General features: G+C 44.1%; 1 protein-coding gene across 1 annotated transcript in view; it reads right to left on the bottom strand.

Annotated features, from left to right (window-relative positions):
• Positions 1 to 12269, bottom strand: part of LOC146983011 (rho GTPase-activating protein 23-like) — a 49232-nt gene extending 36963 nt beyond the window's left edge. Inside the window, 2 exon segments of the mRNA XM_085784344.1 lie at positions 1281 to 1487; positions 11877 to 12269. Of these exon segments, the coding sequence (XP_085640470.1) occupies positions 1281 to 1487; positions 11877 to 12263 (594 nt within the window). The 5' untranslated portion in view covers positions 12264 to 12269.
• Between the last annotated feature and the right edge of the window lie 4135 nt (positions 12270 to 16404).

The raw sequence follows: 16404 nt of genomic DNA on the forward strand, positions 1-16404 counted from the left end.
GAAGAAACTGGTAAAATTTCTCAAAAAAAAGTTTAAAGAAAAATTTAGAAAAAGTGGTTAAATTTCTTTAAAAAAAAAAAAAAGTAAAAATAATAATTATAGTGGTAAAAAAAAATCAGCAAAAAAATAAAATAAATAAAATTCTAGAAAAAAAAAAGGTAATATTTCAAGAAAAAGTTGGGGACTCCCTTGAACCTCTCTACTTTGAGAACCACTTAAACCAATGACTTGTAACTAGTTCCAGGGAGAATGGAGCGTCTCTTGGCTGAAAACCAACCTTGTAAGACCAGAGCCTCCGACCCGGTGTCCCAGCTCTCGTCTCCATGGCGACACCGCCACACAAACCTAACGCGCTAACCCGTAACCCGTAACCTCTTGTTGATGACAGATAAGACTACACAGATATACACATGGTAACATGGTAGATGATAAATAACCTTATCCACCGCTCCATGGATTGATTTCTCACCCTAACCCCAAAATAAACCAACAATAACTCCACAATCATCAGGTCAATCTGCATCGTCTCGGTCTCAGCAGAAAGTCCAGACCTCAGAGAGTAAAACTCCAGTTTCAGTTTATCTTATTTACAGGTGCATCTCAATAAATTAGAATACCATAGAAAAGTTTATTAATGTCAGTAATTCAATTCAAAAAGTGAAACTAACACATTATATAGATCCATTATTACACACAGAATGAAACATTTAATGTCTGTATTCATTTAATGTCTTTTAATTCTAATGATTATGGCTTCACATTTAATAAAGACTTAAACTTTACCATCTAAAAAAAATGTGACCAATATTAAAAAAGCATTTTTAATACTGTAATGTTGTCCTTCTGAAAAGCTTGTCCATCTATGGACTCTATACTTGGTTGAGGCTGTTTGACCTGAATGGACTTTTCCATGATATTCTAATTTAATGAGATGCAGCTGTAGATATTTCTCTTATTTTTACTTCTATGGCCAGTCGAGGAGAAACACTTCACCACTGCATGTTCCTCTGTGACTTGTGTATGTGACAAATAAAGAAATGCTGAATCTTGAAAGAAGCTCCTCCACTACGACTGCACCGAAGTAGATGAGAATATCACAGAGCAGACGGATGTTGTAAAGGTTTTAGTGAGGAGTTTAATGGTTGGACAAAATGCACTTGGAACTTTTGTTTCAGTGGCGTTCAGGCGTCGTATTTTAGGAACCGTAGAAATAAAAACCACCCCCACAGCAGCGTTTTATTCCTGTCGACTCTGTGACTCTGTGACTCTGTGACTCTCACCTTGAGGTTGGTGTGCAGCGCCGACTCTGGGGGGTAGACGATGAAGTGGCGCAGCGTGAAGCCGAAGCCCTGGGAGTTCTTGCGGAGCAGCAGCGTGCGCGGGCCCTTCCAGCCGCCGCCGCCGCCCCCCTCCCGGCCCGGCCGCGTCGCCATCGGCGGCCGAGGGTTGTCACCGGCCGAGGAGAGACCATCCCTCCGCCCCTTAGCCTGCAGAGACAGAGAGAGAGAGACAGAGAGACAGAGAGAGACAGAGAGAGACGTTAGAGCAGGGGTTCTCAACTAGTCTCACTCTGGGATCCACATTTTCCCATGGTCATTAAGTCGCGACCCACTTTTATAGAATTCAAACCAAGAATTTTTTTTAAAGCCTTTAAAAACTCATTTTGCTCTTTATTGAGCAAAGTGCATTTCAGGGCACATGAATGAAACTGAGGAGATGATGTTAAAGGTCACTGTGTGTGTGTTTCCAGGTGTGAAATATGTGAAACTGTACATCCAGATGTGCAGGTTTGTGTTTTTAACTCTGCAGTAATTCATAATCCAGGAATTTTCATCATCATTCAGTTAAAAAGTTAAGGACACAGTTAAAGGGACAACTAGGAGTTTTGGAAAGCAAAGTGTTTTCTCACTACATTTCCCATGAGCCTTTGCGCACACGGTGAAATTCTTGGACCGGTGCAAGACGGATGAAAGCGAAAACATTTACCAAGAATGTTTTCATTAAACCGTCGTAGTTCCGACCACAAACGATGCCAACTAGCGATCCGGCAGCGTTATTCCCATGACCCGCCGGGCAGCATCCGGGAAAATGAAACTAGGAAATGCTGGATGAGCCGACCACTAAATAATGACAACAAAATAATTATAAAGACAAAACGATATATTTATCTAAAATGGACCCATTAACAAGTGGTAACGTAGATTCATTCAAATACAAATAAAAACACAATTAAACAAATAAAATAAATAAATAGGGAGGAAAAATATATACATGACCCGAGATTCCATCTGCATTTTATTTTTACTTCATCCTTTACTATTGTGTGTATATACTTTGTATTGTATAGTGGTCTAAGCACTTTAAACTATTTCTGTACATTCAGTGAGCGATTAGTTTTGCTTTTCTTTTTCTTTTCTGTCTGTCTGAGGTTTTTCTCCAACAGTGTTTCATTGTAATTAACTCAAAATTTAAAATTTAAAAACAACCTTAGTTGCCCAAAGTGCTGCACAACATACATAGAGTCAAGTGCTAGCAGCAATATAGATAAAAACAGCTTAAATCATCAACATCGGGTAACAATAAGATAAGGTAAAACAAATAAAAGCTATACTAAAAGATAAAAATAAATGCACAATGACAAATAAATCTTAATTTAATCATTTCAAATTCTCCTGCACACTTTCTTACTTGCAGTATTTTACTTTCCTTTTAACGACAACAAATATTGCAAGTAAGAAGAAGTCGTTCTCTCTGTCAACTGCTGTGCAAAACTGTTTCCACTGTAAATGCTCAAACTCTAAATCTATTATTTTCCCATATTCAGCTGCAGAGTCGTTCAGGTTGTGACACTAGAGGGGTTAGAGGGGGGGTAGAGGGGGGGTTCGGTCTCCAGCCGCTCTGTAAACATCTCATTCCTGCTGCTGAGTCAACAACAGACGCTGCGAGCTCAGCTGACACACACACGAGAGAACTGTCACCCTCCTGCTGCCACGGCAACACACATCTGTCAGTCAAACGGCACCGTCACCTGACCAAACAGGAGGAGGGGGGGGGGGGTCATAAATCTACAAGACGTCTCCGCTCTTTAATCGTCTAATCAATCAATCAATCACTCAGCATCCAGCTCCCATGATGCATTGCAGCGAGTTTCAGTTTCACACACCACACAAACAGATTATATAACGCCACGCTGAACGCTGCTGTCCCACAATGCATTGCACGGCTGCAGGAAAACACTCACTCTTCATGTTGTAACGGCTCTTAAACCTACAGAGCTTTTACATTTCTGTGATTAATTTTTCCTTTTTAACTTTGACTTGGCACTTTAATACTTTTAGAAGTATCTGTTTCTGTCTCTCTCGTGCTGTACTTTTATTTATTCATTCACTTATTTATTAACTTTATTAACTAATTGCCTTCTTTTAACCAATTATCTAACAAAATGACCATCTTCTCTCTTTCTCTTCTCTCTCTCCTTGTAACCGCTGCTGCTTTGGACGCCTGAATCTCCCCACGGTGATAAATGAAGGTTTAAATAAACAGGGGTGCAAACTCATCAGGGGTAAAAAAGGTGACAAGATACCGACCCCCTAGGGGGGTCCGGGGGCATGCTCCCCCGGGGAAATAAAAAAAAAAAACCAACTTTAAAGGTGAATTTACAGTCAATTTTAGCATGAGACTAGGGTCCAGATTTACTCAGGTTTGCACAGCTTTTGCTCCTGTTAAACCTGCACAATCTGTCTCTCTGTGTTTGGTTTTGAAATATGTGAAGGGGGTCTTCAGCCTATGCAGGTTTAGCATGAGCAAAAGCTGTGCAAAACTTGGAGAATCTGTCCCTTGATGTCCATCAGATGAACCTTGCAAACCTTGCCTTCAAACTAAATAAAATTTAATACAGACTGATAGGTTCATTGTGAAACATTTATTTATTGATGTAAATGTGTTTTCTGTACGTAGGCTATGCTCCGAGGCAGCGCTGCTCTTTCTGTCCAATAACACACATGAAGCTTAAAAATGCCATAGGTTACATAAAACATATTAAGCGGCAATATATATTTAAAAGATGTTCAAGCAAATGGTTCGGTTCACGGTTTTGTGGTCATGGTTTTCGGTTCGGTTTCGTATACTTTGATCGTTGGGAAAATCAATCATTTCTTGTATATTCAGGTTAAAACTTAAAGAATGAGGCAGTCTGACATCTGATTCATCATTGTGACAGTCTGAGGTTAAAAGTAGTGAGATTCTGGCGGCAAGGGAGGAGACATTCATAGTTCCAACATGTTTTAATTTATTGGGCAAATAAAGTTATCTAACAAATGCTAAGAACAATTAGATATTCACTGAAATACTATATTTATTAATTGTGGTTCTTACAAAAAATATATCTTATAAAATATAAAAGCTAAAATGTCTCTTAAAGCTCTGCCCCTTTAATTAGTGCATACAAAATAATTTAGCCTACTACTTTTACAACCACATTATTTACCAGCAACATAAAGTGAAACAGAGGCAGGTGTCCTGCCACTGTAAGTCAACCTCATCCTCCTGCTGCTGCTGCTGCTGCTCAGGTCGCTGCAGCGCTAATAAAAGCTAAACGCGCTAATCGCTAATTGGCCGCGATCGCGATCATCACACACACGCGGTCCCATACAGCACCTATACAACGCTGCTGGCGCATCTTCTAGCTCCGACTCGCCATGCTCAAAAAGTCGCGTGTGAAGCTTCAGGTGTGTATTGCTGGACAGAAGAGGAGCGCTGCCACCACTCGTTGTCATCCAGATAAGGTGCATGCGCCCTTAAAGAGACAGGTGCATTGGCTCGGCTCGGCTGGGCTTGCCTCGCCTCGCCGGACCCCCCCCCCCCCTCTCAAATTTTTTTTTATTGCGGATTTACACGAATCACACAAATGACCAATTTGGGATCCAAAACGGCGAATTTCGCCGAAAGGTGACAAGTTTGCACCCCTGATAAAGGTTTCAATCCATCTGTTGATTCTACTCAACAGGTTCCACATTCACACGTTTAAAATTAATTTCCTCCCTGACAAAATCAAATCAAAATCTGTTCAAACTTATTGTTGCACTCTCACTTCTGTCACGTCTTTATTATTTAGATTTTATACTCAGTGACACTTGTTTGACTTTATTCTCTGTTTTCTGATGACAACGAAAACAAAACTACAAAGCAGTGGAGGAGGATTTCAGTTCCAAAGATTATTGATAGGGGTGTATCAATACTCAATAATCACACACATGACTCTCTCTCTCACACACACACACACACACACACACACACACACATTTGACCGTGCAGGCCTGTGCGTGGCCACACACACAAGAGGAAGTGGCGAACCAGAGACAGGAAGTGGGTCAGCGTGGTGGTGAGGCTCCTCCTCCTCCTCCTCCTCCTCTCTGCAGTGGAAATCCCTTTTTTCCCTCCTTTTCTACTTTTATCTTTTTCCATCCAAGTAAAAACACAACCAAAAATAACTTTGGACATTTAAAAAAAACTTTTTTTTTGGTGTTTTTTGGTCTAGAGTTCATAGTCTGAGGTTCATATAAATGTATAAGATATGAAGTTTATATTTCACAGATCCATCATCAATCTACATGATGGAGCCCTGTGATGAAGAGGAGGAAGGAGGTGAAGGAAGGAGAGGAGTGTTTGGGGGGTGTTGTTGGATTTAAATGATAAAGGAGAAAGAAAAAGAGCAAAAGCAAGAAGAGAAAGAGAGAGAGAAAGAGAAAGAGAGAAGAGGAAATGAAAGAGCAGGAGGGTGAACGGAGGAAGAGACGGGGTGAATTCCTGAGAGGGAGCGGTTTGGCTGCGACAAGTTGAAACACACACTGTAACTGGCAGAGGAGGAGGAGGGAGAAAGGGGAGGAGGAGGAGGGAGGAAGAGGAGGAGGAGGAGGAGGAGGAGGAGGAGAAGGAGAAGGAGGGAGGAAGAGGAGGAGGAGGAGGAGGAGGAGGAGGGGGGAGAAGGGGGAAGGAGGAGAGAGAGAGAGACAGGCTCCAGCACGCCGGTTTCGACCACATGGTTCCTCCCAGCGCCGGGAAAAAAAACCCAAACCCTGTGATTACCCCAAACACACACACACACACACACACACACACACACACACACTCAGACCGGTTCAGTTCGGCTCAGGTTGTGAGTCCAGATTCGACCCCCCCACTCTGGTACGTGTCACTTTGCTGCTGCTTCACCGTCTAAAAACTACAAACTACAAACTACAAACTACAAAGATCAAAGCTGCTGACGAGACCGAGACGAGAGTCGGACCTTCACTGTAACAACCAGGAAAAATCCTCCTGTGGTTTTGGGTCTAAACTCGACACAGCAGTGGGGGGGGGCGGCGACAGGGGTGAGGGGTGAGGATGCACTGCAAAAAATCAAAATCTTTCCAAGAATATTTGTCTTATTTCTTGTCAAAATGTCTCATTTCTAGTCAGAACGCATCTCTTTCCACTTAAAATAAGATAAATTAACTTGTTTTTAGATCATTTTCACTTGTTTCAAACAAATTTTCACTTGAAAGAAGTAGAAAAATCTTCTTCAACTTGCTCCACTATCAGATTTTTCTACTTCTTTCAAGTGAAAATATGCTTGAAAGAAGTGAAAAGTGTCTTAAAAACAAGCTACTTTTTATGTGATGAGTCTTATTTTAAGTAGAATGAGATTTGTTTTGACTAGAAATGACATTTTGACTAAAAAATAAGACGAATATTCTTGGTAAGATTTAGAGTTTTTGCAGTGTGAGGGGTGGTGTGGATGTGGGGGGGGGGGATCGCTCTTGTCTTTTTCAGGCGAGGGCAAAAGAAGATGAAGAAGAGATTTGGTATTTCCTGTTTCTTCAGAGTCTTGGTGCATAAAATGTGGAGCAGCAGTTTGTCTGTTGGAGCTGATGACAACAACAAACACTGATAACACACACACACACACACACACACACACACACACACACACACACAGACACACACACACACACTCGGCCCTGTGGTTGTGTGTCATGACCAGTTAGATTTCCACAGAAGCCGATTTACACGTCAACTACAAACAAACAAACAGAGAGGAGATTAAACAACTGACTGAAGCCGTGGTGAAGAGCCGTAGAAACTGTAAACGCTGAGGTTGTCATGACAACAGATACATACAGTACCAACACACAAAAAACACATCGATATCTATTCTTTTTTTTGGTATACAACTTATTGCCCTCGCTGGGCTGCGTCGGATCGGTCAGTCGTCATGGAAACACGACACTCTAGCTGATAAATTAAACATTAGCTGTGTTTGAAATCATCCACTCCTTCACTCACTCCCTATCGCCTACATCCTACACGATGTAGGGAACGACGGGAGGAGAATTCGGACACCACACGGTAATTTTCTGAACGTGGTTGCGTCAGCAGATGCACCAGGTGTTGCTGTGACGTAAACAAACCGGACACATGAAAATAAAATAAGAAAACCCGGACACTTGCGGGAACATTTGATGATGTGATTCTCCCTGGTTGTGTTTCTCGGACAATAAACTGTTGAAATATCGGAAGTTTGGTTTGGTCAACTACTGTTGTGTGTCCCGACCGTCAGCCGTAACGGCTCGTGTGTGAACTGTGGCTATTAGCTTAGCTCGTAAGCTAGGCTACTGACTAGTAACGGTTTCTTTATTAGATTGATTTAATGCTGCCTGTTGTTGTTCTGATGCTGCTCGCCCAACTCCTGCTCCTCAGGCGAGGCAAACGGAGCAAAGGCAAATACATCTGAGGAGTTTAAAGAGCTATTTGTTGATTTGCAATGTCAACTGGTGAATAACCTAAAGAAATCGTAGCTAACATGCTAATTATCTTGCTCTTCTTCTCTGGCAAAACACGACCACATTGCATTGTGGGATACGGGAGTAGAAAGTAGTGTACATCGCTTGTTCACTCAATTTTTGCAGTGCATTGTGGGTATTGTTGCCCACTGCATATATGACCAATGTTGTTCTGGCCTGCCCTGAGTGGGTTTCGAACCGGGTCTCGACGATGCTAACCGTTTTGCCAAGAGGCCAATGACCACTTGGCAAGTGGGTTAGCACGTCTTTTATGGGCGAGTGAGTTTAACTTCTTTTTAACTTTTTTTTTTAATAACGTGGCGAATTTATCTGTTGTTGGATGTTCATCGTGGCGTTGACAACTGAAACTCTGGTGACGAGTTAATAGTAAAAACAAACAAACAGTGTCGGTGTCGATCGGTCACCAAATCCAGTGAAAATGGATTTTCTCAGTGTAAGAGGATTTTCCTGGGACATGATGATATTGTCCTGCAGCAGCAACACACACACACACACACACACACACACACACACACTCCTGTCCTGTGCATCCAGCAGCAGCAGCAGCAGCAGCAGCAGCAGGAGGGAGGAATGCAGCGGCGGTTGGGGGGGGGGTGAGGAGGGGTGAGGGGGGGTTGGAGCTGCTAAAACCCCAGCAGCAGCCCAGAACAATAATGCTCTTTTAAACAGCTGAGAGCTGCAACCTGTTTGAAAAGTGGAGCTTTAACGGCCGTTACAAACGCTGACGAGCCCTTAATCCTGACCGCCGCCGCCGCCACCGCCACGCTCTGTCTGTCTGCAGCCGCCGCCACCGCCACCGGCCGGGCTGAGCTGAGCTGAGCTGAGCTGAGCTGCCAACAGTCCAACCATGACCCAACACACACACACACACACACACACCTCCACCCTGATAACTCACCGGCCTCTGCAGCTCTAAATGCATCCTGACTCTCCAGTTGCTGCCTCCACACTAACATCTTCACATTACAACATATGAGCCACGCATGTACTGTAGGTCTGTGTGTGTCTGTGTGTGTGTGTGTGTGTTTGCACACGCCTCTCTGTCAATATCAATATAGGAAAGTGTGCGTGTGTGTGTGTGTGTGTGAGTATCAGTGTGCGTGTGTGTGCTCAAAAACCAGTCCGACCCCATTACTGTCTGTTAAACCAGGTCGATGTGTGACGATGACGCAGCGTCGGTTAAACTGGGTTTTCTACTCGAGCTGTAAAACGTGTTGTTGTTGTCGTCCAACTGCCAGAGACGAGTCTGACTGACGGCCGCCATGTTGGATCCTGACGAGGAGGAGGAGGAAGAAGAGGAGGAGGAGGAGGAGGAGGAGCTGGATGTTCAGAATAACTTTTACAGGATGACTCCTCAGACATGTCGTCTGTTTACGTGACGAGGGTTCAATCTGTTTATTTAATGCTGCGACTCGGAGACGACTCAGAACTCAGATTTCCCACTTGTAAACTCTTGAACGCGCCACGACCAGAATAACCAAAAAACATGGCCGACCGGGACAAACTCTGCATTCACAGTGCTTCACCTACCAGGGCTCCACACTAACTTATATTTTACTCGGAGCACAGTGAACTTAAAATTTAAGGGGCACAAGCAGAAAGTTTAGAGGCACACACAATAAATTGACTTGCAAAGCAAATATTCATATTTCCTTTTCATTAGACACCTGTGATGACAGATTCTTTGAGGTATCCCTTCCACATTTCAACAGTGTAAAAAAAACAACTAAATAAATCAATAAAACCCTGCAAAGTTACTGGTTGCATGTGCCCAAGTAGATGCAAATTTAGGTGCAGAATGGCTCCATTTAGGGGCAGTCTGGAGCTTGTCTACGTAGCTAAGGCATTAAAATATTACAAAGGGCACAAAAACAACTAAAAAAAGAAAGAAGCATTTTAAAATAATGAAACAGATCATTTAAAATCGAAGAGAATCAACATTAATTTACTGTGTTCCACAGCATCAGTAGGTAAATCTGTAACTGTACGTAAATATTGTATATTTCATAAGGTTTTCATGTATTTTTTTAATAGATTTTTACTTTAAGTTCAGAAATACTTGATCCTAAAAGTATTTTATTAGTCGTGTTTTGTTTTATTCCACATTAACTGAAGAGATTCTGTCCCTGAACACACCGTGATGTTCATCAACACCTCGACGCGTTTCCATAAAATCGACGGCAAATTTCTGTAGTCGTTATGAAAATTAAAACCGTAATAAATTTTGTATATTTCATATAACATTTTTACGTATTTCGGCTCTAAAAAATGCATTTTAATGGATGTTTTATCCTTTTTATGGTGTGGTTCTTGTTCTTGACGTCAGATTAACTCATTCTCAGAGAAGTCGGGGTAGATTTTTTCTTTTCTCCAACATGAGGTGGCGTTCAAGTGAACTTTCCGAGTTCCGAGACGTCTCGAACGCAGCATGACCCTCAGTCAGGTGGAGGTTGCCCTGACGATGACATCGCATGGTCGTCTCACATGAATGAACTTGATCCTCTCTCTATCTGTCTGATCTTATCACATGGACTTATCATAAACACCTGAAGCGCCTGAACGCATCACGACGACGACATCATAACAAACACAGACCATGAGACCGATGATGTCACAGATAGAGGAGGAGGTCACGTGACGCAGAGAGAAATAACAGAACAGGACGAACCAATTAATCCGTGTGTGTGTGTGTGTGTCCCAGCTGTGTACACACACACACACACAGATGCCCTCAGTATTCAGGGCATCAGTTCAATAATGTTTCCAACCACCACCCCCCCTCTCCTCCCGTCCTCATGTCTAACTGACAGTTGACACAGACTGTGTGCGTGTGTGTGTGTGCGTGCGTGTGTGTGTGTGTGTGTGTGTATGCATGTGCGTGTGTGTATGTGAAGAACAAACAACAACACACAACTCCAACACAACACCTCAACACCAAAAGTGTCACTGAGCCGCCTCCACCTTCATCTGTCCTCAACCGCTAATTAGAAAAACCCAGAGAGGACACACACACACACACGCACACACACACACACACACACGTGCACACACACACACACACACACACAGCATCACAATATGACACAACACTATGTATCTGAACAGAGAGATTTAAAAGAAAAGCAGCCAAAACAGCGAAACAAGCAGAAACCCCCAGCCTCCCCTGAACGCACCATCGGTTTACAGAGAAGCTACAGAAATTAAAAACTGAACTTTCCTACAAAGTGAGAAACAGTGAAGGCAGCACGACGACCAGCAGCAGCAGCAGCAGCAGCTTGGACTCAACCGGTGGAGGAGAACTGATCAATAGATTATTGTAGGGCTGTGCCAAACAATCCATTCACATAAGAATCGCAATTCTCAATGTCCAAAAATCTATTTAAAAAAATAAAACAATGAAACAAATTCTAAGGAAAATCCATTTCCTTAGAATTTAAAAGGCAGCTGTTTAACTGCACTATTTCTAAAAAATAAAGAGGCACTTGTAATTTTGTTACTTAAGCAATATGTGATATTTCTTTTATGCAACAGTTTCAACAATTCCATCTAACATGGATAAATGTTTAAAACTCTAATAATAAATGTGAAAAAGACACTTTAGTCATTCTGTCTTGCAAAGCAGACTGGAGCAGATCATGAGGATCCTTTGCACACCGATGGACTGAAGCAGAAATCATTAGGAATCAAATCGTTGATCGTTGTTTTGTTGTTTTGAATTGAATTGTAGCTCCAAAACTCAGAATTGGATCGAATCGTGAGATAGTAAAAGATTCCCACATCCCACATCGGGCAGCCCTTTCCTGCATGTCATTCCATTCCCCCTCTCTCTGCCTCCCCCTTTCCTGTCTATCTCTACTGTGGACTATCGAATAAAGCCCCCAAAAAATATATATATACTCTACTGTAAAAGATTCCCACCCCTAGATTCTTGACTATTGATCAACTGAACATAAAGAATCCATGGAACGTTTTCCCTTAAAATTCTGGAAATAAATAATAAATGATGAACATCTACGGAGCCGATCCGTCGTGTACCTGCAGCAGGTGATGCTCAGACAGGCGGCGCCTCCTTACCCGCGGCTGATGATGGGAGTGCATGGTGCCGGGAGGAGGAAGAGGAGGAGGAGGAAGAGGAGGTGATGATGAAGATGAATGAGGAGGAGGATGAGGAGGCGGTGGCGTGGAGCTCGTGGTCGTGGTCGTTCCGCGGAGCACGGCCACCCAGATGCAGCGCGGCTCCGGGGAGCTGCAGTCCACGCCGACCGGGTTCTGGAAGCTCCAGTCTGACCCGGCCGGTCCCGATCCCGATCCCGATCCCGATCCCGATCCCGATCCAGGTCCAGGTCCGGGACACGGGAGCATGGCGGCGGGCATCGGAGCGCCGGGTTTCCTCAGATCTCTCGCATCCCTCAGCGCCCACATGGGCCGCTCGGCAACCACAGCTCTTCTCTCTTCTCTTCTCTTCTCTTCTCTGCTTCTGGTTCTTGTGGAGTCTCAGGATCCTGTCTCCATCTCCATCATCATCATCATCGCCATGGTTGCCGTCGCCGTCGCCGTTGCCAACGCCAACGGAGGAGGAGGAAAGTTTTAATTTAATTTAATTTAATCCCACAATAGTTCCACATCCCGGGCCGTTGCAGCTCCTCGCTCCGCACACACACACTCACACACACTCCTGCAGCAGACAGAGTGAGTGAGCGAGCGAGTGTGTGTGTGTGTGTGTGTTGTGTGTGTAATGTGTGTGTAACAAGAGGTAGGTCCGGTTTCACTACACACACACACACACACACACAGAGAGAGAGAGAGAGAGAGAGAGAGAGAGAAAAAAACGACTGACAGCTCAGCTCCCTCCGCTGCTGCTGCTGCTGCTGCTGCTTACACACAGACTGAGTCCAGCCCCTGACACACACACACAGACACACACACAGACACACACAACACACACACTCCTCCTCTCCTCCCTCCCCCTCTCGCTCTCTCTCCTCCCTCTCTCTCTCTTTCTCTTTTCCTTCCACCTCTAGCGCCAAACGGATCCCTTCATCTTCTCATCTCTCTCTCGTCGCTCAAAACTCCCGACGCTCTTTATCTCAACGGGCATCAAACGTCTCACTCCTCTTCCTCTTCTTCCTCCTCTTCTTCTTTTTCTTTTTCCTCGTTATCCTTCCACTCTTCCTTCACTCCTTCCCTCCTTCTTCTCCTTCCTTCTCTCCAGTCCAGATGGAGACGTCTCTTGTCGCGCTGCAGCCGAGTGAAGCTGCTGCTGCTGGTGGCCGCCGCCGCACGTGTGCTGCATGTGTGTGTGTGTGTGTGTGTGTGTGTGTGTGTGTGTGTGTGTGAGCAGCACAAACACACACACAGTGACACAAAGCTGTGATCCAGGCGTTAAACTCCACAAAAGCCCTCCTCCCTCCCTCCCTCCCTCGCTCCCCTCTCCTCCCCCCTCCAGTGAGAGGGAGGGAGGCAAACAACAGAGAGAAAACAGAAAAGAGAGAAAGAGAGAAACAAAGAGAAAAGAAAACATTTGCTGCTGCTGCGTCGTTCACTAGTTCACTAGTTCACTCCCTGTTTTTAACTCTCCTGTTGTCCTGCTGGGGCAAGGAAGGAAGGAAAGAAGGGATAGAAGGAAGGAAGGAAGGAAGGAAGGAAGGAAGGAAGGAAGGAAGGAAGGAAGGAAGGAAGGAAGAAAGGAAGGAAGGAAGGAAGGAAGGAAGGAAGGAAGGAAGGAAGGAAGGAAGGAAGGAAGGAAGGAAGGAAGGACGAAGGGATAAAGGACGGAAGGAAGGAAGGAAGGAAGGAAGGAAGGAAGGAAGGAAGGAAGGAAGGAAGGAAGGGATAAAGGAAGGAAGGAAGGAAGGAAGGACGGAAGGATGAAGGGTTAAAGGAAGGGAGGAAGGAAGTAAGGAAGGACAAAGGGAAAGATGGGAGGAAAGAAGGAAGGGAAAAGGAAGGAAAGATGGATTGAGGGAGGTAACAGATTGGGTCAAAAAGGAAGGAAGAAGTAAGGGGAAGAAGAGGGAAAGAAGAAGGGAAAAGGAAGGAAAGAAAAATGGAGGGAGGGAACAGACCAGGTCAATTAGATCAAAAGAGGAAGGAAGAAGAAGGAAGGACGAAGGGAGGGAGGGAAGGAGGGAAGGAAAGAAGGAATGGAGAAAGGAAGGATGAAGGAAAGGAACAGATTGGGTCAATTTGACCCAGAAGGATGACAGGAGGGTTAAATCTTCCTCCTCCTCTTCCTCCTCCTCTCTCCTCCTCCTCTTCTTCCTCTCTCCTCCTCCTCCTCCTCCTCCTCTTCTTCCTCTCCTCCTCCTCCTCCTCCTCCTCTCTCCTCCCCCCGGTCCGACCGGTTCCAGCAGGACGAGTCTGGACAGGAGCGTCTCAGTCTCAGACGACGTTCCCTCTGGATACGACAGCAGCAGGAAAACTACAGCTGATTGTGTCGTTTCCTGTTGGATTGTGTTCACAGTTGTTGCGTCTCGTTGTGGTTTAATTCCACCTGAGGCTGAATTAATAAGTGTGTGTAACGTGTAGTGTGGTTTTGAAGTTTGATTTGTGTATTAAAACACTAATCAAAGAAAAAGCAAAGAGTGAGTGGATTTTATTCTTTTTTTTTACTGTCATTTCTTATTTTATTTCACTTTTTTGCTGTTTAATTCATGAATTTAAACTTTTAAACAAACTTTTTATAAGTTTTACAAACTCGTTTATTATTGTTTTCATTATTAATATGATAATTATATCTGAATTTAAGTATCTATAAAGTATTTATCTTGTTATAGGACACACACACACACGGGCATATGAGCTGCAAAACCCTGAATCCTACATTTCCCATCATGCAACTGTTTAACACCTACACCTTTAAAACTCCATGAATAAATGCATATAAATAAAATGTATATAAATAATGATTAAATAAATAAAAAGTTCAAAACAAAACAAAAAACACTTCATGGATGCAGGTTTTTCCATAAAAACACGTCGGCCATCTTGGACAGCTGAGGTACGGCAACACCCACAGGGACAAACAACACGATCAGCTCTTTTATAAATATAGGCCTATATTGTCTGTGTCAATAAAGCTTCTTTTGAATTACTGCATGTAGTTTATCCATGTTTGTTTAATAAAGTTCAATATTTTGTCTCTAGTTGTTTTCGTCGCTCACAAACTTCAGACTTTAACAAACTCAGTTCAGGTGAATCTGAACTTTATCCCTGGATTAGAGTCTGCAACACACACTTTCACTAACACACACACACACAGACACACACACACAGACACACACACACAGACACACACACAGACACACACACACACACACACACACACACACACACACACACACGCCACATGTGCCACTGAGTCACAGCAGAGTATAAATACACCAGGATGTGTAATTAGGGTTCTTCATAAAGTCAGACTGAGGCAGACGGAGGAGGAGGGGGGGGGGGGGGACCAGAACCGCCCTGCAGGGAGGAGGAGGAGGAGGAGGAGGAGGAGGAGGAGGAGGAGGAGGAGGAGAAAAGAGGAAGAGGAGGAGGAGGAGGAGGAGGAGGAGGAGAAAAGAGGACGAGGAGGAGGAGGAGGAGAAAAGAGGAGGAGGAGGAGGAGGAGGAAGAGGAGGAGGAGGAGGAGGAGAAAAGAGGACGAGGAAGAGGAGGAGGAGGAGGAGAAAAGAGGAAGAGGAGGAGATGAGGGAGTGAAGACCACACCCGGTCGCCGGTTGTGATTGGATCCAGACGAAAGTTTAACACGAGCTGAACATTTACACTGTAACAGACAGAGGAGGAGGAGGAGGAGGAGGAGGAGGAAGAAGAGGAGAGAGGAGAAGAGAGAGGGATGAGGAGGAAGAAGAAGAAGAAGAGGAGGAGAGAGGAGGAGGAGGAGGAGGAAATGGAAGAAGAGGAGGAGGAGAGAAGAGGAGGAGGAAAAAGAAGAAGAGGAAGAGGAGGAGAGGAGGAAGAAGAAGAGAAAGGAGGATGAGGAGGAAGAATAAGAAGAAGAGGAGGAGGAGAGAAGAGGAGGAGGAGGAGGAGGAGGAAGAAGAAGAAGAGGAAGAGGAGGAAGAAGAAGAGAAAGGAGGAAGAGGAGAGAGAGGGAGGATGAGGAGGAAGAAGAAGAAGAAGAGGAGGAGGAGAGAAGAGGGAGGAGGAAGAAGAGGAGGAGGAGGAGGAGGAGGTGTAACAGACAGATCTGATGCCGACACAGTGAACCTGTTGAATCCTCCGGTGGAGACTCCGACCCGTCTACAAACCCAGCGACAGCGACGAGACAAAACGTCACGTCCTCTGTTATTATTATTGATCTTTTTTTATTCTGATCAGAATCAATCAGATCAGCTTTTACTGTCGTCATGGAAACAGTCTGACCTTACTGAGTCTGTGGTGCAAGAAACAAGAAGGAGAAACGTAAGGAAAGATGAAACGATAGTAAAAACTTACATACATACATACAGACAGACAGAAGTATCAATATCAACGACTTGGTGGAGGAAAATTCTGGCCTTTCCAAAAAAATTCAAAGTATGAAAAGCATGTGTAATATTTTGCCTTTATGAAAAACATG

This window comes from Trachurus japonicus, chromosome 8 (genome assembly GCF_045865225.1).
Source record: "Trachurus japonicus isolate A0001 chromosome 8, Traja_1.0".
NCBI classification, from domain to species: domain Eukaryota; kingdom Metazoa; phylum Chordata; class Actinopteri; order Carangiformes; family Carangidae; genus Trachurus; species Trachurus japonicus.